Source organism: Pseudophryne corroboree, chromosome 5 (assembly GCF_028390025.1).
Source record: "Pseudophryne corroboree isolate aPseCor3 chromosome 5, aPseCor3.hap2, whole genome shotgun sequence".
Classification (NCBI taxonomy): Eukaryota; Metazoa; Chordata; class Amphibia; order Anura; family Myobatrachidae; genus Pseudophryne; species Pseudophryne corroboree.
This window is the reverse complement of record NC_086448.1, coordinates 315,927,603-315,952,503: the sequence shown is the minus strand read 5'-3', so window position 1 is coordinate 315,952,503 and position 24,901 is coordinate 315,927,603. Positions and strand designations below refer to the sequence as shown.

The following is a 24,901-nucleotide window of genomic DNA, read 5'->3' as shown; positions in this document are numbered from 1 at the left end:
TGGGGACTTCATCGGGAAGTCTTCCACATGATTGTGAACCGTTGGAAAAGACCAAAGGTGGACATGATGGCGTCCCGCCTGAACAAAAAACTGGACAAGTATTGCGCCAGGTCAAAAGACCCTCAGGCAATAGCTGTGGACGTTCTGGTAACACCGTGGGTGTACCAGTCGGTGTATGTCTTCCCTCCTCTGCTTCTCATACCCAAGGTATTGAGAATTATAAGACGTAGAGGAGTAAGAACTATACTCGTGGCTCCGGATTGGCCAAGAAGGACTTGGTACCCGGAACTTCAAGAGATGCTCACAGAGGACTCATGGCCTCTGCCGCTAAGAAGGGACTTGCTTCAGCAAGTACCATGTCTGTTCCAAGACTTACCGCGGCTGCGTTTGACGGCATGGCGGTTGAACGCCGGATCCTAAGGGAAAAAGGCATTCCGGAAGAGGTCATTCCTACCCTGGTCAAAGCCAGGAAGGAGGTGACCGCACAACATTATCACCACATGTGGTGAAAATATGTTGCGTGGTGTGAGGCCAGGAAGGCCCCATGAAGAAATTTCAACTCGGTCGTTTCCTGCATTTCCTGCAAGCAGGAGTGTCTATGGGCCTCAAATTGGGGTCCATTAAGGTTCAAATTTCGGCCCTGTCGATTTTCTTCCAGAAAGAATTGGCTTCAGTTCCTGAAGTCCAGAAGTTTGTCAAGGGAGTACTGCATATACAACCCCCTTTTGTGCCTCCAGTGGCACTGTGGGATCTCAACGTAGTTCTGGGATTCCTAAAATCACATTGGTTTAAACCGCTCAAATCTGTGGATTTGAAATATCTCACAGGGAAAGTGACCATGCTGTTGGCCCTGGCCTCGGCCAGGCGAGTGTCAGAATTGGCGGCGTTTGTCTCAAAAAAACCCATATCTGATTGTCCATTCGGACAGGGCAGAGCTGCGGACTCATCCCCAGTTTCTCCCTAAGGTGGGGTCAGTGTTTCACCCGAACCAGCTTATTGTGGTACCTGCGGCTACTAGGGACTTGGAGGACTCCAAGTTGCTAGATGTTGTCAGGGCCCTGAAAATATAGTTTCCAGGACGGCTGGAGTCAGGAAAACTGACTTGCTTGTTATCCTGTATGCACCCAACAAACTGGGTGCTCTTGCTTCTAAGCAGACGATTGCTAGTTGGATGTGTAGTACAATTCAGCTTGCACATTCTGTGGCAGGCCTGCCACAGCCAAAATATGTAAATGCCCATTCCACAAGGAAGGTGGGCTCATCTTGGGCGGCTGCCCGAGGGGTCTCGGCTTTACAACTTTGCCGAGCTGATACTTGGTCAGGGGCACACCCTGACTGAGGAGGACCTGGAGTTCTCTCATTCGGTGCTGCAGAGTCATCCGCACTCTCCCGCCCGTTTGGGAGCTTTGGTATAATCCCCATGGTCCTGACGGAGTCCCCAGCATCCACTTAGGACGTCAGAGAAAATAAGAATTTACTTACCGATAATTCTATTTCTCGTAGTCCGTAGTGGATGCTGGGCGCCCATCCCAAGTGCGGATTGTCTGCAATACTTGTACATAGTTATTGTTACAAAAATCGGGTTATTATTGTTGTGAGCCATCTTTTCAGAGGCTCCGCTGTTATCATGCTGTTAACTGGGTTCAGATCACAGGTTGTACAGTGTGATTGGTGTGGCTGGTATGAGTCTTACCCGGGATTCAAAATCCTTCCTTATTGTGTTCGCTCGTCCGGGCACAGTATCCTAACTGAGGCTTGGAGGAGGGTCATAGGGGGAGGAGCCAGTGCACACCGCCTGATCCTAAAGCTTTTACTTTTGTGCCCTGTCTCCTGCGGAGCCGCTATTCCCCATGGTCCTGACGGAGTCCCCAGCATCCACTACGGACTACGAGAAATAGAATTATCGGTAAGTAAATTCTTATTTTTTTAAACCTTTATACAAAATTATGGAGCATGCATAATATTTATCAATGTATTTATTATTTAATAGTAATTATGGATAAACTAAATATGAATTAAACTAACTTCGTAGTTGTCCTATATTACAGTAAACGTAAAGGACATGTTCATTCTTGTTTATTTTGTCACCATAATTTTCTATACCCCCACCTAGCGGACCCCAGAGTTCAGTTGTACACTATTGTGGAGATGCATACCTTTCACGTGTCTTCCATTCAGCAGCAGTCGGTCCATGAGTATGATTGGATACAGATGCAGGTGAATGGGCACTTGATGAACTGATAACTAGAATTATGGTTTAAAAATACAAAACAAAAACATTGAAAAATATCTACTTAATATACGGAGTATGCTTTATCTGTAAGAGACTATTTAAAGGGAATGCATGATCTTTCTGACTGTAATGTCTGAGAGGCAGTTGTACTTGAGCTACAACATTCATTATTTTGGTAGCACTTAACACTAAGCATTCTAAGAAGGAAAGATGAGTCAACCAGGTTATAAAACATGTGTTGTTCATTGTATACCTTGCTGCCATTCAGTCACGCAGCCATTCATAAATATGTGACAACAAAGATAACCTTTCCAGCTTATGCCAGGCAGACTGCATGCTGTTATAATATACTGTACGTCACTACTTTTTAATGTCATTTTTGAGTTTTCAGCGGTACAATGTAAGTGTTATGTAAGGTCCAGAAGACTTCATATGCTATTGTGTGTAGTGCTTGTTCTCTGTGTTTGATCTTAAAGACAGATCTGTGCTGAAGCTAGTATAATTGTCTATTATTTAATAGTGCTTTACAATAGAGCAGACACTTCCCTCAGTCAATGGCTACCCATTTTATAGCTTGTTGGGTTTCTTCTTCCGTCACTATTTTTTGTTTCTCTAACGTCCTAGTGGATGCTGGGGACTCCGTAAGGACCATGGGGAATAGCGGGCTCCGCAGGAGACTGGGCACTCTAAAGAAAGTTTCAGTACTATCTGGTGTGCACTGGCTCCTCCCTCTATGCCCCTCCTCCAGACCTCAGTTAGAATCTGTGCCCGGCCAAGCTGGGTGCTCCTAGTGGGCTCTCCTGAGCTTGCTAGAAAAGAAAGTATTTTGTTAGGTTTTTTGTTTTCAGAGAGCTTCTTCTGGCAACAGACTCTCTGCAACGAGAGACTGAGGGGAGAGAAGCAAACCTATTCACGGCAGCTAGGTAGCGCTTCTTAGGCTACTGGACACCATTAGCTCCAGAGGGATCGAACACAGGTACCTAACCTTGATCGTCCGTTCCCGGAGCCGCGCCGCCGTCCCCCTCGCAGAGCCAGAAGAACAGAAGCAGCAGAAGCATGAAGACATCGAAATCGGCGGCTGAAGACTCCTGTCTTCACTTAAGGTAGCGCACAGCACTGCAGCTGTGCGCCATTGCTCCCACAGCACACCGCACACTCCGGTCACTGTAGGGTGCAGGGCGCAGGGGAGGGCGCCCTGGGCAGCAATTAAGTACCTTTTTTGGCAAAAAGAGACATATATACAGTCTGGGACTGTATATATGCCAGAGCCCCCGCCATTTTTTATACATTAAAGTGGGACAGTAGCCCACCGCTGAGGGGGCGGGGCCTTCTTCCTCAGCACACCAGCGCCATTTTCTCTTCACAGCTCCGCTGGAAGGACGCTCCCCAGGCTCTCCCCTGCAGTATTCAGGTGCATTAGAGGGTAAAAAAGAGAGGGGGGGCACATAAATTTAGGCGCAGTATATGTATATATATATTTATTAACAGCAGCTACAGGGTAAACACTAACGTACTGTGTAATCCCTGGGTTATATAGCGCTGGGGTGTGTGCTGGCATACTCTCTCTCTCTGTCTCCCCAAAAGCCTTTTGTGGGGTCCTGTCCTCAGTCAGAGCATTCCCTGTGTGTGTGCTGTGTGTCGGTACGCCTGTGTCGACATGTTTGATAAGGAAGGATACGTGGAGGCAGAACAAGTGCAGCTGAGTGTGGTGTCGCCGCCGACGGTGCCGACACCTGATTGGATGGATATGTGGAAGGTGTTAAATGATAATATAAACTCCTTGCATAACAGATTGGATAAAACTGTAACCGGGGGACAGGCAGGGTCTCAACCCATGCCTGCTCCTGCAGCGCAGAGGCCGTCAGGGTCCGAAAAGTGCACACTATCCCAGATAGTGACACAGATGTCGACACGGAATCTGACTCCAGTATCGATGACGATGAGGCAAAGTTACAGCCTAAAATGACTAAAGCCATCCGCTACATGATTGTAGCTATGAAGGATGTATTACACATTTCTGAGGAAAATCCTGTCCCTGACAAGAGGATTTATATGTATGGGGAGAAAAAGCATGAAGTGACTTTTCCCCCTTCCCATGAATTAAATGAATTATGTGAAAAAGCGTGAGATTCCCTTGACAGAAATGTGATAGTTTCCAAGAGATTACTCATGGCGTATCCTTTCCCGCCAACGGACAGGTTACGCTGGGAATCCTCCCCTAGGGTAGACAAGGCGTTGACACGCTTGTCTAAGAAGGTGGCCCTGCCGTCTCCGGATACGGCCGCCCTAAAGGATCCTGCAGATAGAAAGCAGGAAGCTATCCTGAAGTCAGTTTATACACATTCTGGCACACTGCTGAGGCCAGCAATTGCTTCGGCCTGGATGTGTAGTGCGGTAGCTGCATGGACGGATTCTCTGTCTGAGGAGTTAGATACCCTGGACAGGGACACTGTTCTACTGACCCTGGCACATATCAAGGACGCGGTCCTATATATGCGGGATGCACAGAGGGACATTTGCCTGCTGGGCTCTAGAGTTAACGCTATGTCCATTTCTGCCAGAAGGGTCCTGTGGACTCTGCAATGGACAGGGGATACCGACTCTAAAAAACACATGGAGGTTTTACCTTATAAGGGTGAGGAATTGTTTGGGGACGGTCTCTCGGACCTAGTTTCCGCAGCTACGGCTGGGAAGTCAAATTTCTTGCCTTATGTCCCTCCACAACCTAAGAAAGCACCGTATTACCAAATGCAGTCCTTTCGTTCTCAGAGGAGCAAGAAGGTCAGAGGTGCGTCCTTTCTTGCCAGAGGCAAGGGTAGAGGAAAAAAGCTGCACCACGCAGCTAGTTCCCCGGAACAAAAGTCTTCCCCCGCTTCCACTAAGTCCACCGCATGACGCTGGGGCTCCACAGGCGGAGCCAGGAGCTGTGGGGGCGCGTCTCCGACATTTCAGCCACCAGTGGGTTCGCTCACAGGTGGATCCTTGGGCTATACAAATTGTGTCTCAGGGATACAAGCAGGAATTCGAGGTGATGTCCCCTCACCGTTACCTAAAATCGGCCTTACCAGCTTCCCCCATGGAAAGGGAGATAGTGGTGGAGGCAATTCACAAACTTTTTCTCCAGAAAGTGGTGGTAGAGGTCCCCCCCCTTCAACGGGGAAGGGGCTACTATTCCACTATGTTTGTGGTACCGAAACCGGACGGTTCGGTCAGACCCATTTTAAATGTAAAATCCCTGAACTTTTATCTGAAGAAATTCAAGTTCAAAATGAAATCGCTCAGAGCGGTCATTGCAAGCCTGGAGGAAGGGGATTTTATGGTGTCGCTGGACATCAAGGATGCTTACTTGCATGTCCCCATTTATCCGCCTCATCAGGAGTACCTCAGGTTTGTGGTACGGGACTGTCATTACCAATTCCTGACGTTGCCGTTCGGCCTGTCCACGGCACCGAGAGTTTTCACCAAAGTGATGGCGGAGATGATGGTGCTCCTTCGGAAGCAAGGGGTTACAATTATCCCATACTTGGACGATCTCCTCATAAAGGCGAGGTCCAGGGAGCAGTTGCTGATAAGTGTAGCACACTCTCAGGAAGTGTTGCGTCAGCACGGCTGGATTCTGAACATTCCAAAGTCACAGCTGATTCCTGCGACGCGTCTGCCCTTCCTGGGCATGATTCTGGACACAGACCAGAAGAAGGTGTTTCTCCCGGAGGAGAAGGCTCAGGAGCTCGTGACTCTGGTCAGAGACCTCCTAAAGCCAAAACAGGTGTCGGTGCATCACTGCACACGAGTCCTGGGAAAGATGGTGGCGTCTTACGAAGCCATTCCCTTCGGCAGGTTCCATGCGAGGATCTTTCAGTGGGATCTGCTGGACAAGTGGTCCGGATCGCATCTTCAGATGCATCGGATGATCACCCTGTCCCCCAGGGCCAGGGTGTCTCTTCTGTGGTGGCTACAAGGTGCTCACCTCCTCGAGGGCCGCAGATTCGGCATACAGGACTGGGTCCTGGTGACCACGGATGCAAGCCTCCGAGGGTTGGGGGCAGTCACTCAAGGAAGAAACTTCCAAGGGTTGTGGTCAAGTCAGGAGACTTGTCTGCACATCAATATCCTGGAGCTACTGGCCATATACAACGCCCTGAGTCAAGCGGAGCCTCTGCTTCAAAACCAACCAGTGCTGATTCAGTCAGACAACATCACGGCAGTGGCCCATGTGAACCGCCAGGGCGGCACAAGAAGCAGGGTGGCAATGGCAGAAGCCACCAGGATTCTTCGGTGGGCGGAGAATCACGTGCTAGCACTGTCAGCAGTGTTCATTCCGGGAGTGGACAACTGGGAAGCAGACTTCCTCAGGAGACACGACCTCCACCCGGGAGAGTGGGGACTTCATCAGGAAGTCTTCACGCAGATTGCAAATCGATGGGAACTGCCACAGGTAGACATGATGGCGTCCCGTCTCAACAAAAAGCTAAAAAGATATTGCGCCAGGTCAAGGGACCCTCAGGCGATAGCTGTGGACGCACTAGTAACACCGTGGGTGTTCCAGTCGGTCTATGTGTTTCTTCCTCTTCCTCTCATACCAAAGGTGCTGAGAATTGTAAGAAAAAGAGAAGTGAGAACAATACTCATTGTTCCGGATTGGCCAAGAAGGACTTGGTACCCGGAATTGCAAGAAATGCTCACAGAGGACCCGTGGCCTCTGCCTCTCAGACAGGACCTGTTACAACAAGGGCCCTGTCTGTTCCAAGACTTACCGCGGCTGCGTTTGACGGCATGGCGGTTAAACACCGGATCCTAGCAGAAAAGGGCATTCCAGAAGCAGTCATTCCTACGCTGATAAAGGCTAGGAAGGACGTGACAGCAAAACATTATCACCGTATATGGCGAAAGTATGTTGCTTGGTGTGAGGCCAAGAAGGCCCCTACAGAGGAATTCCAACTGGGTCGATTCCTGCACTTCCTACAGTCGGGTGTGACTTTGGGCCTGAAATTAGGGTCCATAAAGGTCCAGATTTCGTCCCTATCCATTTTCTTTCAAAAAGAACTGGCTTCACTGCCTGAGGTTCAGACGTTTGTTAAGGGAGTGCTGCATATTCAGCCTCCTTTTGTGCCACCAGTGGCACCTTGGGATCTTAACGTGGTGTTGAGTTTCCTGAAATCCTACTGGTTTGAGCCACTTAAGACGGTGGAACTAAAGTATCTCACGTGGAAAGTGGTCATGCTGTTGGCCCTAGCCTCGGCTAGGCGTGTGTCAGAATTAGCGGCTATGTCATGTAAAAGCCCCTATCTGGTTTTCCATATGGACAGGGCAGAATTGCAAACTCGTCTGCAGTTTCTGCCAAAGGTGGTGTCAGCTTTTCATCTGAACCAACCTATTGTGGTGCCTGCGGCTACTCGTGACTTGGAGGATTCCAAGTTGCTTGATGTAGTCAGGGCTTTGAAGATCTATGTTGCCAGGACAGCTGGAGTCAGGAAAACTGACTCGCTGTTTATTCTGTATGCATCCAACAAGCTGGGTGCTCCTGCTTCAAAGCAAACCATTGCTCGCTGGATCTGTAACACGATTCAGCAGGCTCATTCTGCGGATGGATTGCCGCATCCAAAATCAGTAAAAGCCCATTCCACGAGGAAGGTGGGCTCTTCTTGGGCGGCTGCCCGAGGGGTCTCGGCATTACAGCTTTGCCGAGCTGCTACTTGGTCGGGTTCAAACACATTTGCAAAGTTCTACAAGTTTGATACCCTGGCTGAGGAGGACCTGGTGTTTGCCCATTCGGTGCTGCAGAGTCATCCGCACTCTCCTGCCCATTTGGGAGCTTTGGTATAATCCCCATGGTCCTTACGGAGTCCCCAGCATCCACTAGGACGTTAGAGAAAATAAGAATTTACTCACCGGTAATTCTATTTCTCGTAGTCCGTAGTGGATGCTGGGCGCCCGTCCCTAGTGCGGACTTTCTGCAATACGTGTATATAGTTATTGCTTGATAAAGGGTTATGTTATGTTGGCATCCATTGGTTGATGCTCTGTTGTTTGTTCATACTGTTAACTGGGTAAGTTTATCACAAGTTATACGGTGTGGCTGGTATGAGTCTTACCCTGGATTCCAAAATCCTTTCCTTGTAATGTCAGCTCTTCCGGGCACAGTTTCCTTAACTGAGGTCTGGAGGAGGGGCATAGAGGGAGGAGCCAGTGCACACCAGATAGTACTGAATCTTTCTTTAGAGTGCCCAGTCTCCTGCGGAGCCCGCTATTCCCCATGGTCCTTACGGAGTCCCCAGCATCCACTACGGACTACGAGAAATAGAATTACCGGTGAGTAAATTCTTATTTTTTGTGCCTACATAATACAAAATAAGGCACCTTTACTATATAGGATAGATGTGCCAGCCTGGCTAGTACAGAGTAATTGGGGATTTTACCTATTGAGCGTCACTATTACACAGCTTGGTTAATGCTACAGATTCCTCAGGCCCCAGTGCCAGCAACTCAGAGAGTGGTGTAATCATTGTCAGGGTTGGCGTTTATAGACGTTGGCTCCTCAGTGAGGAGGTTGCGGACCGTTGATATATTATATAAACAGTGAATCACCTCTTTGAGCATTTGTAGGGGTGTGTATCACTTTATCGGCATCCGGGATTCTGCTGGTCAGCATCCCGGCGACAGGATCCCGGCCGCAGAATACCGGCGGGGGGCGAGGGAGAGCAACAAGTCCCTTGTGGGCTTGGTGGCGACCTGCGCCCGCCACGGAATTTATTCCTACTCTATGGGTGTCATGGACACCCACGAGTGGGAATAGTCCCTGTTGGTCAGTATGCCGACCGTTGGGATTGCGAGGGGGCGGGATGTACGGGGAGGTAATAACCACCGGTCACATAACTACATCCCATTTCTAGAGGCTGTTTCCTAAATAAGCCAAGAAGCACGTTTCTTCGAATACAACCAACTAGCAGCCTGAAACCATTTTGAACTACAGTATATACCCCCTCACTGTAGCAGTGGACTCTCACTCTCGTGTCCATGATTGCCAGAGATGGACCAGATGAATCTTTTGCTGGATTATACCACATAGTCATCAGGATAAGTAATAGCCACTGTTCCTGCCCTCATGCTACGCATCATACTACCGCACATGATGTTTGATTGGTCAAGCGCTATTACCTACAGAAACAATGGCAATACCAATCATCATGAGATGCCTTAGAGGATGAGGGCAGGCATTTGTATCCATCATTGGGATGCTGTGGTATGTCACCGTCTGATTAGAAAGCCTGTTAAGCAGATACCACCAAACTACAGGTAGGAAAGCGCCAAACCACCACAGCTTAATAGTAAATACAGATTTCATATAACTGTATCAGTCTTACTAAAATATTTCTGCTGCGCGGTGCACTGGGCTCCACAAGGAAAACCATTGGGTTGTAGAGTAGGATCTTCGTCCGAGGCACCAACAGGCTCAAAGCTTTGACTGTTCCGAAGATGCACAGCGCCGCCTCCTCTATAACCCCGCCTCCATGCACAGGAGCTCAGTTTGTAAGTTGGTGCCATGCAGTAAGCAGGCAATCAACAGTGGGGCTGCTCTTGCAGCCTATATTATAGCTTAATTTCAGGAAAAAATAAGAAATTTGAAGACTTCTAGGGATGCAGCTATCATGTATGTCAAATAGACATCCTCTGCTGCAGCTCCATCACTCCCCCAGCTGCGCTGTATACTCCCACACCCTGGTTGCCGGGTCACTACAGCGGAGGCTCCGGTGTCTTTCCTGTCAGTCACACTCGCCGCTGCCCTCCGTGATCGCGTGGCCGCAGGTACAAGGGGAGGTAAGGGGTCTCTTTGGCCCGCTTTTATTGCGATCCGGCGCGGCCACTGTAAAGAGCAGCCGCTCCACTAGTCACCGGGACACAGGGCACAGGTGGGGTTTTTTCTCTAAATAAAACCGTTTTATTACAGCCCGCAGTTCCCGGTGGGGAAGCCAGCAGGGGGATAAGGCCTAACCTGTAGCCCCTCCCCCAGCCCCAGGGCGCCATTTGGGTAAATGTCCCCGCCCTGGAGCTGCATATCTCTCCCTCACTCCCTGTCAGCCGCCATCACACGGAGCTGCTCTGTTCCTGGGACATCTGGGGCAAATCCTCCTTTGTAAAGCCGCCTGCTCGCCAGCGCTGTGAATTTTCAGGACACTTAAGTATTCTACCTGTCAAGTGACAGTGTTAGTTAAGAGAGTGCATACATTCGGGGTTGTGTGGTACAAACACCCTGTGATATACATCCAGTATCTACTGTTTACATAAATAGCTATACTAAGTATTACTTTGTATTGCTAGTCCAGTGCAGTTTTATGGTGTATAATTTCTGCATGGTACGTTTGTGACTATATATGTGTGTGTGCATGTAGCTGCTGCGTGGCTGCCATCTCGGGTATTTCAATCAGCTTGCTACTCCTATATATGGTAACCTGAGGGGGCTAAGTGCGTTAGGTTTATAAACTGATATAGGCATTTCACAAGATATACTTGCTGTGTATTTTCTTTGTGATTTATAGTCACCATATATCTCTTGGATTCCCGGTTTGTGCTGATAGAAAGTCACACTACACTGTGAATTCTTGCTAAGGTACATCGCTGCTCAGATTGTACTAGGTTGCCTGATATTGTGCTTATCCTTATGTCAGCTACACGAGGCAATGGAACTGGGGCTTCTCCCACATTGCGTGATGGTGATGCTGCAGTCACTTTTGAGGATAACATGGCAGCAGAGAGTTCAGGTTCAGGGGGTTTCTTACCCCCCCGGTGGGTCTGTAGCACCTAATGACCCACCTTGGGCTACCTTCACATTGTTGAATACGCTGCTAACTAAACTTACGCCCCCTGTGGGACCTCCCGTGCCACTGCAGCAATTTATGGTCCCTACAGTCAATCTGCCATGGGTGGATCAAATCTCAACACAGTTACAGCACTTGAACCGATCGCTGACTAAAAATAAGTCTCACTGTCGCCCACCTAAGACTAAGTCGTCTACTAAACGGGCCGCTACATCCTCACAATCCACCGCTGTCCCGGACACATCCTCTGAGGAGGATGGTGCATATACTGACCCCACAGACACTGACTCTGATGCTTCTGATGGGGAAGGCAAGTCACTGGTGGATGTCCCTGATTTGATTGAGGCTATCAGGCTCATTCTTCAGGTCTCTGATGAACCTGAGCCTGCGGCTGTTTCTAAAAATCCGGATAGATTTAAACGTAAGAAAGTGGTTAAACAAGTTTTACCTCATTCTCAACACCTGACTGACATACGTCAGGAATCCTGGGAAAATCCAGGTACGAAATTCACACCGCATAAGAGATTGTTGGCTCGCTATCCTCTCTCTGCGGAGCTATGTAAAAATTGGGAAACTCCTCCACCTGTAGATTCTCATGTGGCTCGGATGGTAGTTTCCTCAGCTCTGCCAGTAACTACCGTCACCTCTCTGAAGGAACCGACGGCTAGACTTGTGGAGGGTTGTCTAAAAGCGATTTATACCCTAACGGGGGCTGTGCATAGGCCAACCATTGCAGCAACTTGGGTTGCTGAAGCTGTTGAAGCATGGGCTCAGGAGCTGGAGATGGAGCTGCCTTCCGACATTTCTGATCATGCTAGACAATGTCTCTCATATATTGCCACGGCTTCTCTGTACCTTAAGGAGGCGGTTTCCGATGCCGGGGTGCTGGCGGCCAAGGCTGCCACTACATCCATCTTGGCTCGCCGTATCCTGTGGTTGAGATCCTGGTCGGTGGATATGGATTCTAAGAAAACCTTGGAGGTGCTTCCTTTTAAAGGAGACATTCTTTTTGGTGAAGACCTGAATAAGATTGTGGCTGATCTGGCTACTGCTAAAACAGCTTGCCTACCTAGTACGGCTCCTTCCGCACAGAAGGCTAAAAGTACTTTCCCTCGGCCCTTTCGTTCTCCAGGTAAAGCAAAAGGTCATGCGTACCCAAAGCCGACCCGTGCTTCCAAACTTGCCAAGCCCAGACCGAAGCGGGCCTGGGCTGCCCGTCAGCCTGCTTCCAAAACTGAAAAGCCTGCCGCATGACGGGGCGGGCCTCCCTCTGGGGGATCCCAGGGTGGGGGGCCGGCTTCTAGGTTTTGCCCAGGAATGGTTGAAGACCACTTCGGATACCTGGGTAAGGGAAGTCGTCACTCGAGGTTACGCCATACCCTTCAAGAACCATCCCCCTCATCAATTTTGCCTGACAGATGTCCCTTTGGATCCGATGAAGGCAAACACTCTCCATTCGGTGGTACAATCCCTCCTGACCACAGGAATGGTGGTACGGGTGCCTCTGGCTCAGCGAGGCAAAGGGTTCTATTCACCGCTGTTCCTAGTCCTGAAACCGAACGGGTCCTCGCGGCCCATTCTCAATCTCAAGTCCTTGAACAGGCACGTGAGGATCTCCAAGTTTCGTATGGAAACTCTTCGCTCTATTGTTCTGGCCTTAGAGCCTGGGGACTATATGGTCTCCCTGGACATACAGGATGCCTACCTGCATATTCCTATTGCAGTGTCTCATCAGCAGTACCTGAGGTTTGCGGTGGGCAACCTTCATTACCAATTTCGGGCGTTACCGTTTGGTTTGATAATGGCTCCCTGAGTTTTCACCAAAGTAATGGTGGTCATGGCGGCTACACTCCGCCGTCAAGGGGTCAGGATCCTGCCGTACCTAGACTATTTGTTGATCCTGGCAAATTCCCCAGAAAGTCTTCTGTGTCATCTAGATCTGACTGTCCAGGTCATGACAGCCCACGGGTGGCTTGTCAACTAGAAGAAATCATCCCTGGTTCCTGCTCGGAGCATGGTACACCTGGGAGCGTTATTGGACACTCACAACCAGCAGTTGTTCTTGTCTCAGGAAAAGGTCCTGAAACTTCAGGACAGGATTCGATGCTTCCTATCTTGTCCGCAAGTGTTGATTCATTCGGCAATGCAAGTGCTAGGTCTCATGGTGTCGGCATTCGACATGGTGGAGTATGCTCAATTCCATTCTCGCCCTCTGCAGAAGTTAATTCTGACCAAGTGGGACGGCCTGCCTCACCGGATCAAATCTCACATGATCTCCTTGTCTCTGGAGGTCTGTCTGTCACTGAGCTGGTGGCTTCAGGGCCATCGATTGAGCATGGGCTGTCCCTTCTGGATATCCAACTGGGTCCTTCTGACGACGGATGCCAGTCTGAGAGGTTGGGGCGCGGTGTTGGAACAACACTTCCTTCAGGGTCGGTGGACCAAGGAGGAGTCTCTACTCCCAATAAATATTCTGGAACTGGGGGCGGTGTTCAATGCGTTGACAATGGCCCAGCTTCTAATACAGAACAGACCTGTTTAAATACAATCGGTCAACGCCACCACGGTGGCATATATCAATCAAGGCGGTACTCGAAGCTGCATGGCAATGAGGGAAGTATCACGGATTCTTCAGTGGACAGAACGCCATCTGCCTGCCATATTCGCAGTGTTCATTCCGGGGGTCCTAAACTGGGAAGCGGACTTTCTCAGTCGTCAGGACGTACACGCCTGGAGAATGGAGCCTACATCCAGAGGTGTTTCAGCTTCTCATGGACAAGTGGGGCCTTCCAGATGTGGACCTGATGGCGTCTCGACACAATCACAAGGTTCCGGTCTTTGGAGCAAGGACAAGGGTTTCCCGAGCAGCGTTCGTGGACGCTCTGGCAATTCCATGGAACTTTCGGCTCCCATATGTGTTCCCTCCGGTGTCACTCCTGCCCAGAGTAATACGGAAGTTCAAGCAAGGAGGAAACCTGTTTCTGGTAGCTCCAGCGTGGCCCAAGCGGCACCGGTTTTCCGATCTACAGGGCCTCTCGTTGGATCGCCCCCTTCTACTTCCACAACGGCCAGACCTCCTCGTTCAGGGCCCTTGTGTTTACCAGGACTTGGCCCGTCTGGCTTTGACGGCATAGCTCTTGAAGCTTCCGTCCTGAGAGCCAAGGGTTTTTCTGAGGCGGTCGTTCAAACTATGTTGAAGGCCCGTAAGCTGGCTTCTGCTCAGATTTACCATAGGGTCTGGAATGCTTGCTTCACTTGGTGTGCATCTCATAATCATGAAATTTTCAAGTTTAGTACGGCCAAACTATTGGCCTTTCTACAACAAGGCCTGGACTTAGGCCTTCGTCTGGCCTCCCTCAAGGTTCACATCTCTGCCTTGTCGGTTTGGTTTCAGAGAAAGATTGCTGCCCTACCTGATGATCATACCTTCATGCAGGGCGTGTTGCGGATCAACCTCCTTACGTTCCACCTGTGGCCCCTTGGCATCTGTTGGTGGTTCTGGAGGCCTTGCAAGAGTATCCGTTTGAACCTCTTGCGTCTGCGGACCTGAAGTGGCTCTCCCTTAAGGTTTTGTTTTTGCTGGCTATCGCTCCAGCTAGAAGGGTCTTGGACTTGGGTGCCTTATCCTGTAAGTCCCCCTATCTGATTTTTCACCATGACCGGGCAGTTCTTAGAACGTGTTTGGGTTATTTACCCAAGGTGGTGTCTTCCTTCCACCTTAATCAGGAGAATGTGGTTCCGGCCTTTAATTCTCCTGAGGTGTCATCTAGAGAGCGGTCTTTGGATGTGGTACGGGCTCTCCGTATCTATGTGAAGAGAACCTCCTCCATTAGGAAATCTGATTCTCTTTTTGTACTGTTTGGTTTTCACAAACGTGGCTGTCCTGCTAACAAGCAGACCTTGGCCAGATTTATTAGAATGGTGATTGCACATGCTTATGTTCAGGCTGGTCTGCCAGCTCCTGCTACCATCAAAGCCCATTCTATTCGGTCTGTAGGACCTTCTTGGGCGGCCCGCCGTGGTGCGACCCTTGATCAGTTGTGCAAGGCGGCTACGTGGTCCTCAGTGAACACGTTCATAAGGTTCTATGCCTTTGATACTTCCGCCTCCCAGGATGCTTCCTTTGGACGCCGGGTTCTTGTGCCCGCTACAGTGCGTCCCCTCCCATAAGGAACTGCTTTAGGACATCCCCAATGTTATTCCTTGTGGAGCCCAGTGTACCCCGCAGCAGAAAATGAGATTTATGGTAAGAACTTACCGTTGTTAAATCTCTTTCTGCGAGGTACACTGGGCTCCACAAGGCGCCCACCCTGATGCAATTTGCTTCTTTGGGTTGATATGGCATTAGCTGCTGACACCCTCCCCGGTGGTGGTGAGTGTGGGGTCTATGTGGCTGTTTATGATTGTCGTCTCTAGTACCTGCTACTGCATTGGGCTGGTTAACGAAACTGAGCTCCTGTGCACGGAGGCGGGGTTATAGAGGAGGCGGCGCTGTGCATCTTGGGAACAGTCAAAGCTTTGAGCCTGTTGGTGCCTCGGATCAAGATCCTTCTCTACACCCCGATGTTATTCCTTGTGGAGCCCAGTGTACCTCGCAGAAAGAGATTTAACAACTGTAAATTCTTACCATAAATCTCGTTTTAATCTTGTTAATGTATAATTATATTTGATAAGTTAGTTGCATAGTGTTGTAGCAGTACTGTCTCACAGATCTAGGCCATAGGTATCATTCTGATCAGGTCATTCTCTGTATGTTCTCCCTGTGTACAAGTGGGATTCCTCTGTTTGCTCTGACTTATGCCCTGGGACCATAAACATGATGGTTGGCTAATCAGCGTCTGATTCTGAAATTAACCACTGTATATATAGTTAGAGGTAGAGGATGTTATACTCTTAGTTCCAGTGAGGCAAGGGTTTAACAAAACCAGTGAAGTGCTGCCCTATATGTAGGCACTATATAACTGAATGATAATTTAGCGTTGACATTGCAACTAATGGTGACACCTTGTACCTTCCATTTATTTTCGTAGCTTTGGGAAAAAAAAAAAAAGAGAGTACTTTGTCTACAAAAATGTAACAGCATATTTAAAATCAGAGTGGTGTTGGAATTTTCACTTTAAAATATAAACTATCAGGAATTTTATTTTTCTGTTCAGTAGTATCTGCATTTTATGCTAGCCATTGTTGTGTGTTTTGGGCACTGCAATAATGAATGGGTGCCTGACAGAGCAATTCAGTGGTTCGCGTATACATACTGTAAAGCAAGTTGCAACACAGACAGATTGCCTAACAGATATTTATCATTTTGTTGTTCTGTGCATGGGAAATAAAGTTTTATTTCAGTTTGCACAGTGATAGTTGTTAAACCCAGTTGGTTTATACTGCACCCCTAATGCTGGGTACAAACTTGTAGATATATCTGCAGATTAATTGATCTGCAGATATATCTAAAGACGGACCGGGCAGTGTGTTGTGCATACACACTGCCCGATCCGTCGGGACTGACGTCAGGAAGTATTCAGACATTTACATGCGCCCACCCAGTTGTGCTGTCAGTCATCACCGGTGTCTGCAGCAAGTGTACGGATGGTTGTACACACAGCACGATGCGCCAATATATCATTAGATATATTGGCTGTCAGCAGTGCTGCATGGCCGACACGATCTGTAACACACTGGCCGGCGGACCTGCGATATATCGGCCGCTCAATAAAACGGACGATATATTGGCCAGTGTATATGCACCTTAACAGTGCATGTTTTACACATCTCCTAAGTATCACAATCAAAATAATTAGCTCCACCTGGATTTTGTAAATGATGTCAGGCAGTAATGAATACACCTATGCACCTGCTAGGAGATCTGTAAAACATGCACTGTTAGGAATTAGTGAGGACTGGAGTTGAGAAGCACCGTTAAGCCCCATATAAACTACCCGATCCCCGCTGATGCCGATATTTGGGGAGGATCGGCAAGTGCATACACACTTGCCGATGTGGCCGGGACAGGCAGTGATGGCGGGGGAACGGCGGCTGGATGTCGATAACAAGACCCTCCCTCTTCTGTGCATGTTCAGACGAGGGAGGGAGTCGTTAACGATGCGCGAGAGAGCGCATCGTTAACGACATTTAGTGTACACACTGGACAAGATTGTGAAAGATCTCGCTCAGTTTGGCCGTTCTGAGCGAGATTTTTCAAAATCTCGTTTAGTGTGTATGGGGCTTTACACTGAAATGATAATAGCACATGTAGTCTAGTCCATAACATGCCAGATATTGTGCAGTTCCACAATAACTGGTGGCCAAGAATAGCTTAAAGTGACAACAAAAATGCTACTTAGGAAAAGCTAATATTTCTTAAACAATATGTCAGATTTCATGATGTTAATATATTTTAATGTGACATATTTCCTGCACAGAACATACCCATCATCTGCAATCCAGTTGCAACACCCTGCAGCCAGCCTTTTTTCACTGCCCTTTTAAAGAAATGACTGATAAGAGTTTGTTTGCACTGAAATGTAAATGCAGTGTCATATCACCATTTGTGTTTTTTCTGAGAACTTTTACATGTCGCTACTTTTTGTAAATGTTATTTGTAGTCCTTTCATATAGGGGAAACTTGCATTTTAAGTGCATTAGGTTCTTTAAGCCTTAAAGCTAGCTTCCAGTATATGAACTGAAGTTGACAGTGACTATCAGGCATTTTCAGTTGTTGATCTCAGCAATAGGATACTCTGCAATAGCATTGTAGACAGAACGGGAGTCCTTTAAAAACTCATGTGACAATGGCCTAATTCTGGAGTGAGTCATTGTAAAACTTTAGGTGCCATTTATGGTGTAAACAATGCTAATCTTTGTTACAGTATTGCATCATGCTTATTGTCTTGCAGATTGATAGTCTTTACTAGCAAAACGTAAACCAAGTGGAAAGATGGCAGCTAATAAGCCTAAGGGGCAGAATTCCTTGGCATTGCACAAAGTCATCATGGTAGGAAGTGGTGGAGTGGGAAAATCAGCTTTAACGCTCCAATTTATGTATGATGAGGTAAGAAAAAAAATTTGAGTTGTACTTTTACTTCCTTTTAGGGTAGAAGGCTTAAATATTATGTTTTAAACGTTTGAACAAACTTCAAATCATTCTAAAATAAAGCATTTATCGTTTCCAAGGATGCAGAGAAACTATTACAGGTTGAGTATCCCTTATCCAAAATACTTGGGACCAGAAGTATTTTGGATATCGGATTTTTCCGTATTTTGGAATAATTGCATACCATAATGAGATATCATGGTGATGGGACCCAAGTCTAAGCACAGAATGCATTTATGTTTCATATACACCTTATACACACAGCCTGAAGGTCATTTAACACTACTTTTAATAACTTTGTGTATTAAACAAAGTTTGTGTACATTGAGCCATCAGAAAACAAAAGTTTCACTATCTCACTCTCACTCAAAAAATTCCGTATTTTGGAATATTTGGATATGGGATACTCAACCTGTACTGTCTATGCAAAATCCACTGTAGTTCAACAAACATAAAGTAGGTAAAACATGCAGATAATCCTAAAAGAAGACTAGAAAGTCTCTAAACTGTCTGTATTGAAACATTTTAGAAGCTGTGAATTGTGCCAACGGTGGTGTTGCTGATACTACTGATAGACTGATTACCAAGGCCAAATTCTTTCCACCTTTATTTTTTTCAGTATGGTAAATTTAGCAAACCAGTAGTAACTGCAGAAATAATATACTAGTACTTGGAGTGGTCATCTCTGGTATGTGATGCTGCTTTCACTACCACCATTTGTAGCCATAAATCCACAGATCTGATAAAGGGTGTTTGTGCAATGTTGAGCATCTTTGAGTGTCCAGGCTCCATCTGTCAGTTCATATATTGTACTTAGAACCCATTACCAGTTCTGACATGTTTTATGTGAGCATGGTAAAGTTATGGGAATTCCAGTGTAATGCCGCAACCAAACTGTATATTGAGGTTTGTCTCATATCATCCTTTTTTGGAGGCATTACACTAACGGTTTATCACTTGATAAATATTGTTCAAAGAGCATTTACTTCTAATTAACAAATCATGTTAATATGTGCATCGGTAGTGAGTTCTGGTATTGTCAGTTCAGTTTACGTTATCAAAGCTATCTTGGCTTCTGTGACCTATATAAAAGCACTCAGCCTATAGCTTTTAATACAGGGCCTGATTCGGAGCTCGGTGAACTGCATACAAATCCGTTGTTGAGAGATCTGCACAGAGATATGCAGATCTCTGTCAGGGCCGGTTTTGGCGCCCTGGGCGGAAAACAGGGGCGGACTTCATACAGGGGGCGTGGTCAGTTACGCCCCCTGTAGGAGTAGCGCCGCTTATACAAAAAAAAAATAATAATACTATCCCCGCTCCTGATTTCCGACCGCTGCAGACCTCCGCCGGCACCGCTCCTCTCCTCGGATCTATGGGACAGATACACTAGAGGTCAATTATGACCCCTAGCGTCTGTGTCAGTCCCACAATGCTGTGCGGTGCGCGATGACGTCATCCCGCACCGCACAGCAAAGGTCCTCTCCACGAAGGGAAACTAGACGGGTAGCGTCTAGTTCCCTTCACAGCGGGGGGCACAGTAGCGGATCTTGCCATGGTGCAGTGCCCTCCGGATGGCGCCGGCGCCCTCCGGAAGGCGGCGCCCCAGGCAAAAGTCTTGCTTGCCCGTGGCAAGATCCGCTACTGTTCTCTGTGAGTGAAATTGTATGTGTTGCCCTCAAGCTGCAGCATGATTGATGTACAGTAGGAAATGCAACAGACTATGGGGGACATTTACTAAGCAGTGATAAGAGCGGAGAAGTGAGCCAGTGGAGAAGTTGCCCCATCAAATCAGCAGCTCTGTATAATTTTATAGTATGCAAATTATAGATGTTACTTCAGTGCTGATTGGTTGCCGTGGGCACTTCTCCACTGGCTCACTTCTCCGCTCTTATCACTGTTTAGTAAATGTCCCCCTAGATGTAGTACATACTGGGTGTGGTATAATAGACAGTCAATAGATAGACACCACATGTTAGACAGTCAAAAGGTCGACAGGGTCAAAAAGTAGACAGTACAAAAGGTCGACATGAAAACGGTGGTTTATATGGATAGTTTTGTCATCTGGGACCCCCAGTTGTAGAAAGGGGTTCACTACGATATGCCGGCGGTCGGGCTCCCGGCGACCAGCATACCGCCGCCGGGAGCCCGACCGCCGGCTTACCGACAGTGTGGCGAGCGCAAATGAGCCCCTTGCGGGCTCGCTGCGCTCGCCACGCTACGGGCACGGTGGTGCGCTACGCGCGCCACACTATTTTATTCTTCCTCCAGGGGGGTCGTGGACCCCCACGAGGGAGAATAAGTGTCGGTATGCCGGCTGTCGGGATCCCGGCGCCGGTATACTGTGCGCCGGGATCCCGTCAGTCGGCATACTGAAGACCACCCGTAGAAAGGCATCCCCTCGCTGTGCTCGCCACAAGGTTTATAACCAAGTCTATGCAGACATGGATAGAGAAGGTATGAAAAAGTCCGAAAACATGTGAAAAAAACAAAACTGTCTACCTTTTTTATGTTGACCATTTTGGTACTGTTTGCCCTTTTCATGTCGACCTTTTGACTCTGTTGACCTAATGTTTGTCTAACATACTGTATGGTGTATATCATCCGGATACCACACATACCTGCAGTAGTTTCTGATATGTTCTAGTGTACTTATACACTGTTTCTTAGTTTGTAGAGGACTATGAACCAACCAAAGCAGACAGTTACCGGAAGAAAGTTGTGCTGGATGGAGTTGAGGTCCAGATTGATATCTTGGACACTGCTGGGCAAGAGGACTATGCAGCAATCAGAGACAATTACTTCCGGAGTGGTGAGGGCTTCCTTTGCGTCTTTTCTATCACAGAACAAGAATCGTTTGCTGCTACTGCAGATTTCCGGTGAGTGAGCAGTTTGTCTGGATAGTTCTGACATTGGGCCTAATTCTGAGTTGATCGCAGCAGCAAATTTGGGTTGGGCAAAACCATGTGCACTGCAGGGGGGACAGATATAACATGTGCAGAGAGAGTTAGATTTGGGTGGGGTGTATTCAAACTGAAATCTAAATTGCAGTGTAAAAATAAAGCAGCCAGTATTAACCCTGCACAGAAACAAAATAACCCACCCAAATCTAACTCTCTGTGCAAATGTTATATCTGCCCCACCTGCAGTGCACATGGATTTGCCCAGTTGCTAACAAACTTGCTGCTGCGATCAACTCAGAATTACCCCCATTTTTAGAAAGAGAATTGTGTTTTCCCTTGAACATATGAGCAAATCATTTGTCACTGTATGCAGAATACAAACTGATGACACACATGGCTTTTTACAGACCTGGGAACAATCACTTCATAAAACCAACTGTTCATTCCTGCAATACAATTATTTTATGATCCCGAATGCAATGTATCAAAACTATTGTCTAGATCCTTTCCTTTTCTCTCATTATATTGAAAAGTAAATTAGTCATGCATGTAAATGATGTGTGTACAACAGACAGGATGGCAGTTGTTATGCAATGACAAAGTAGGAAGTGAACGTGCAGTACTACATGTAGAACAATCAGCTAGTACAGATAATATATTCACATGGAGTATGTTTAATGGAAACAAACACATACCAGTGACATAATTTGCTCGCTTACACAGTCTTGGCTTTGTGTTTGTGCCATTGCAGAATGAGCCTGGTGTCCTGTTTGCCTAGTAGCAGTCTGCACTGTTTTACTTCAGATCAACTAGCTTTGAATCTGTAGGTTGGCTGGATTGGAAAAGTGACAAAACGGAGCCTGAAAGAGTGAAATATGAGAAAAAGTTGGGGATATTTAGGGAGTTAAAAGGGTACAAACAGTGTTTTTGAATATTGATAGCGAGAAAAGAGGTAGTGTTTGGATAGCTGGAAAATAATGAAAGGTTTGTCAGTGTTGCGACTTCTGGTGAGTCTTATCGGTTATGCAATAGTATATTTTAAAAATAGACTTCCATGTTTCCTTGTGTATTTCTAAATGACGGCTGTATTTCTTGTGACTAAGCATTCGGTGATCTTACTAGCGCGTTGTACTATACTGACCTCTAGTGGTGCTGTGATGTTTCCTTCAAGCTTAATATCTATAACAATGTCTATGGGGCATATTTATTAACATTATTTCTCTAGCATCCATAAGGAATATTGGGGACAGGTTAGTACGATGGGGTATAGACGGGTCCAAAGGAGCCGGTGCACTTAAAAATTTCTTCAACTGTGTGTGCTGACTCCTCCCCTCTATGCCTCCTCCTAAAGGTCAGTATAGAAAAAAGTGCCCTCAGGATAGGCTGCACATTCTCCAAGCTCCAGAGTTTTTTCTTCAATTTCTTTTAAAACCCTGAGGGGTTGTTTGTTCAGCGGGGCATGGCGCTTTGGCTGTCGCTGCCGCAGCATGCCACACACCCCTAACGCTGCCTGAAGGTGATCATCGGTGGGGAGTACACGCCGTGGACCCCGCTAGGGGGTCCCATGGTTTAATGTGCGGCCGAAGCACGGGTGAGGCGTATAGTAGCCCCTGCGTGAGACTGGCTTATATAAATTGCACCAAGCATTTTTGTGAGGCTACAAACATAGGGAGACATGACCAGTATAAATTTCTCTTACGTCCTAGAGGATGCTGGGGACTCCAAAAGGACCATGGGGTATAGATGGGATCCGCAGGAGACATGGGCACACTAAAATACTTTGACTGGGTGTGAACTGGCTCCTCCCTCTATGCCCCTCCTCCAGACCTCAGTTAGATTCTGTGCCCAGGAGTGACTGGACACACACTAGGGGAGCTCTACTGAGTTTCTCTGGAAAGACTTTTGTTAGGTTTTTTATTTTCAGGGAGACCTGCTGTCTACAGGCTTCCTGCATCGTGGGACTGAGGGGAGAGAAGTCAGACCAACTTCTTCTTAGTTCAAGGGCTCTATTAGCTCCAGAGGGTTCGATCACTTGGTGCGCCTAGCTGCTTGTTCCCGGAGCCGCGCCGTCACCCCCCTCACAGAAGCCAGAAGAGAGAAGCCGGGTGAGTATTAGAAGAACAGAAGGCTTCAGACGGCAGAAGACTTCAGTAACGGAGGTACAGCGCAGCGGTCGCGCTGCACTCCATGCTCCCACACACCAACGGCACTCACAGGGTGCAGGGCGCTGGGGGGGCGCCCTGGGCAGCAGTTACTGAAGGCTTTTTTGCACTGGCACAAGGCATATTCGGTGCCCGGGCACCGTATACGATACCCCCGCCAGTATAAAGAATTCAAATTTGAGTGGGACTACAGCGCGCCGGGAAGGGGCGGGGCTTAGCCGCACAGCTTACCAGCGCCATTTTCTCTCTCCACAGCCACTGCAGAGACGCTGGCCCGGACCTCCAAGCTCCTTACAAGTAACAGGGAGCAAAACGGGGGGAGGGGTGGGGGAAGCACATGCAATTTTGGTGCTTTATCTGTATATTACAGCGCAAACACCATATTTTATTTGTTTGTAGTATATGGGCGCTGGGGTGTGAGCTGGCATACTCCCTCTGTGTTCTCTCCACAGGCTTTCCTGTGGGTCTGTTCCCTTTATTTGGCCGGTGTGAGTGTGTTGGTACTACGTGTCGACATGTCTGAGGCTGAGTGTTCCTCCCCGCAGGAAGTTACTGGGGGCGCAGAAAAGGATTTGGGAATGACTCTGTCGGCTCAGCCGACTGCTGATTGGGTGAATATGTTGAGTACACTGAATGCAAATGTGGCGTTATTGTCTAAGAGGCTGGATAAATCGGATTCTCAGACACAAACATGGAGGAAATCCATGGAGGACGCTTTGTCTCAGGTGCAGACCCCCTCAGGGTCGCATAAACATTCATTTACCCAGATGGCAGATACTGATACCGACACAGACTCTGATTCCAGTGTCGATTTCAATGAGGCTACTTTACATCCAAAGGTGGTTAAAAGTATTCAATACAGGTCGAGTATCCCATATCCAAATATTCCGAAATACGAAATATATTCCGAAATACGGACTTTTTTGAGTGATAGTGAGATAGTGAAACCTTTGTTTTTTGATGGCTTAATATACACAAACTTTGTTTAATACACAAAGTTATTAAAAATATTGTATTAAATGACCTTCAGACTGTGTGTATAAGGTGTATATGAAACATAAATGAATTGTGTGAATGTACACACACTTTGTTTAATGCACAAAGTTATGAAAAATATTGGCTAAAATGACCTTCAGGCTGCGTGTATAAGGTGTATATGTAACATAAATGCATTCTGTGCTTAGATTTAGGTCCCATCACCATGATATCTCATTATGGTATGCAATTATTCCAAAATACGGAAAAATCCCATATCCAAAATACCTCTGGTCCCAAGCATTTTGGATAAGGGATACTCAACCTGTACATGATTGTGGCTATTAAAGATGTTTTGCATATTTCTGAAGAACCCCCTGTTCCAGATAAGAGGGTTTGTTTGTATAAGGGAAAAAAGCCTGAGGTGACGTTTCCCCCCCTCTCATGAACTGAACGCTCTTTGTGAAAAGGCTTAGGAGTCGCCTGACAAAAGGTGGCAGATTCCCAAGAGAATTCTTATGGCATATCCTTTCCCCTCTGACGACAGGGAGAAATGGGAGTAGTCACCCAACGTGTCCAAAAAGGTGGCGCTTCCGTCTCCTGACACGGCTGCCCTCAAAGATCCGGCGGATCGCAAGCAGGAGACGACATTGAAGGCCATTTTCGTTACTACTGGTGCATTACTCAGACCTGCTGTGGCGTCGGCGTGGGTGAGTAGTGCTATT

The 24,901-nt window shown here is 47.6% G+C and overlaps 1 protein-coding gene across 2 annotated transcripts in view; it reads left to right on the top strand.

Annotated features, from left to right (window-relative positions):
* The window catches only part of RALA (RAS like proto-oncogene A), a 162,189-nt gene that overhangs the window by 110,170 nt on the left and 27,118 nt on the right, over window positions 1-24,901 (top strand). For both annotated transcript variants that reach the window (XM_063922491.1, XM_063922490.1), the window contains exons 2-3: window positions 17,940-18,094; window positions 20,807-21,015. In XM_063922491.1, the coding sequence (XP_063778561.1) occupies window positions 17,981-18,094; window positions 20,807-21,015 (323 nt within the window). In that variant the 5' untranslated portion in view covers window positions 17,940-17,980. The remainder of the gene's footprint in view (window positions 1-17,939; window positions 18,095-20,806; window positions 21,016-24,901) is intronic.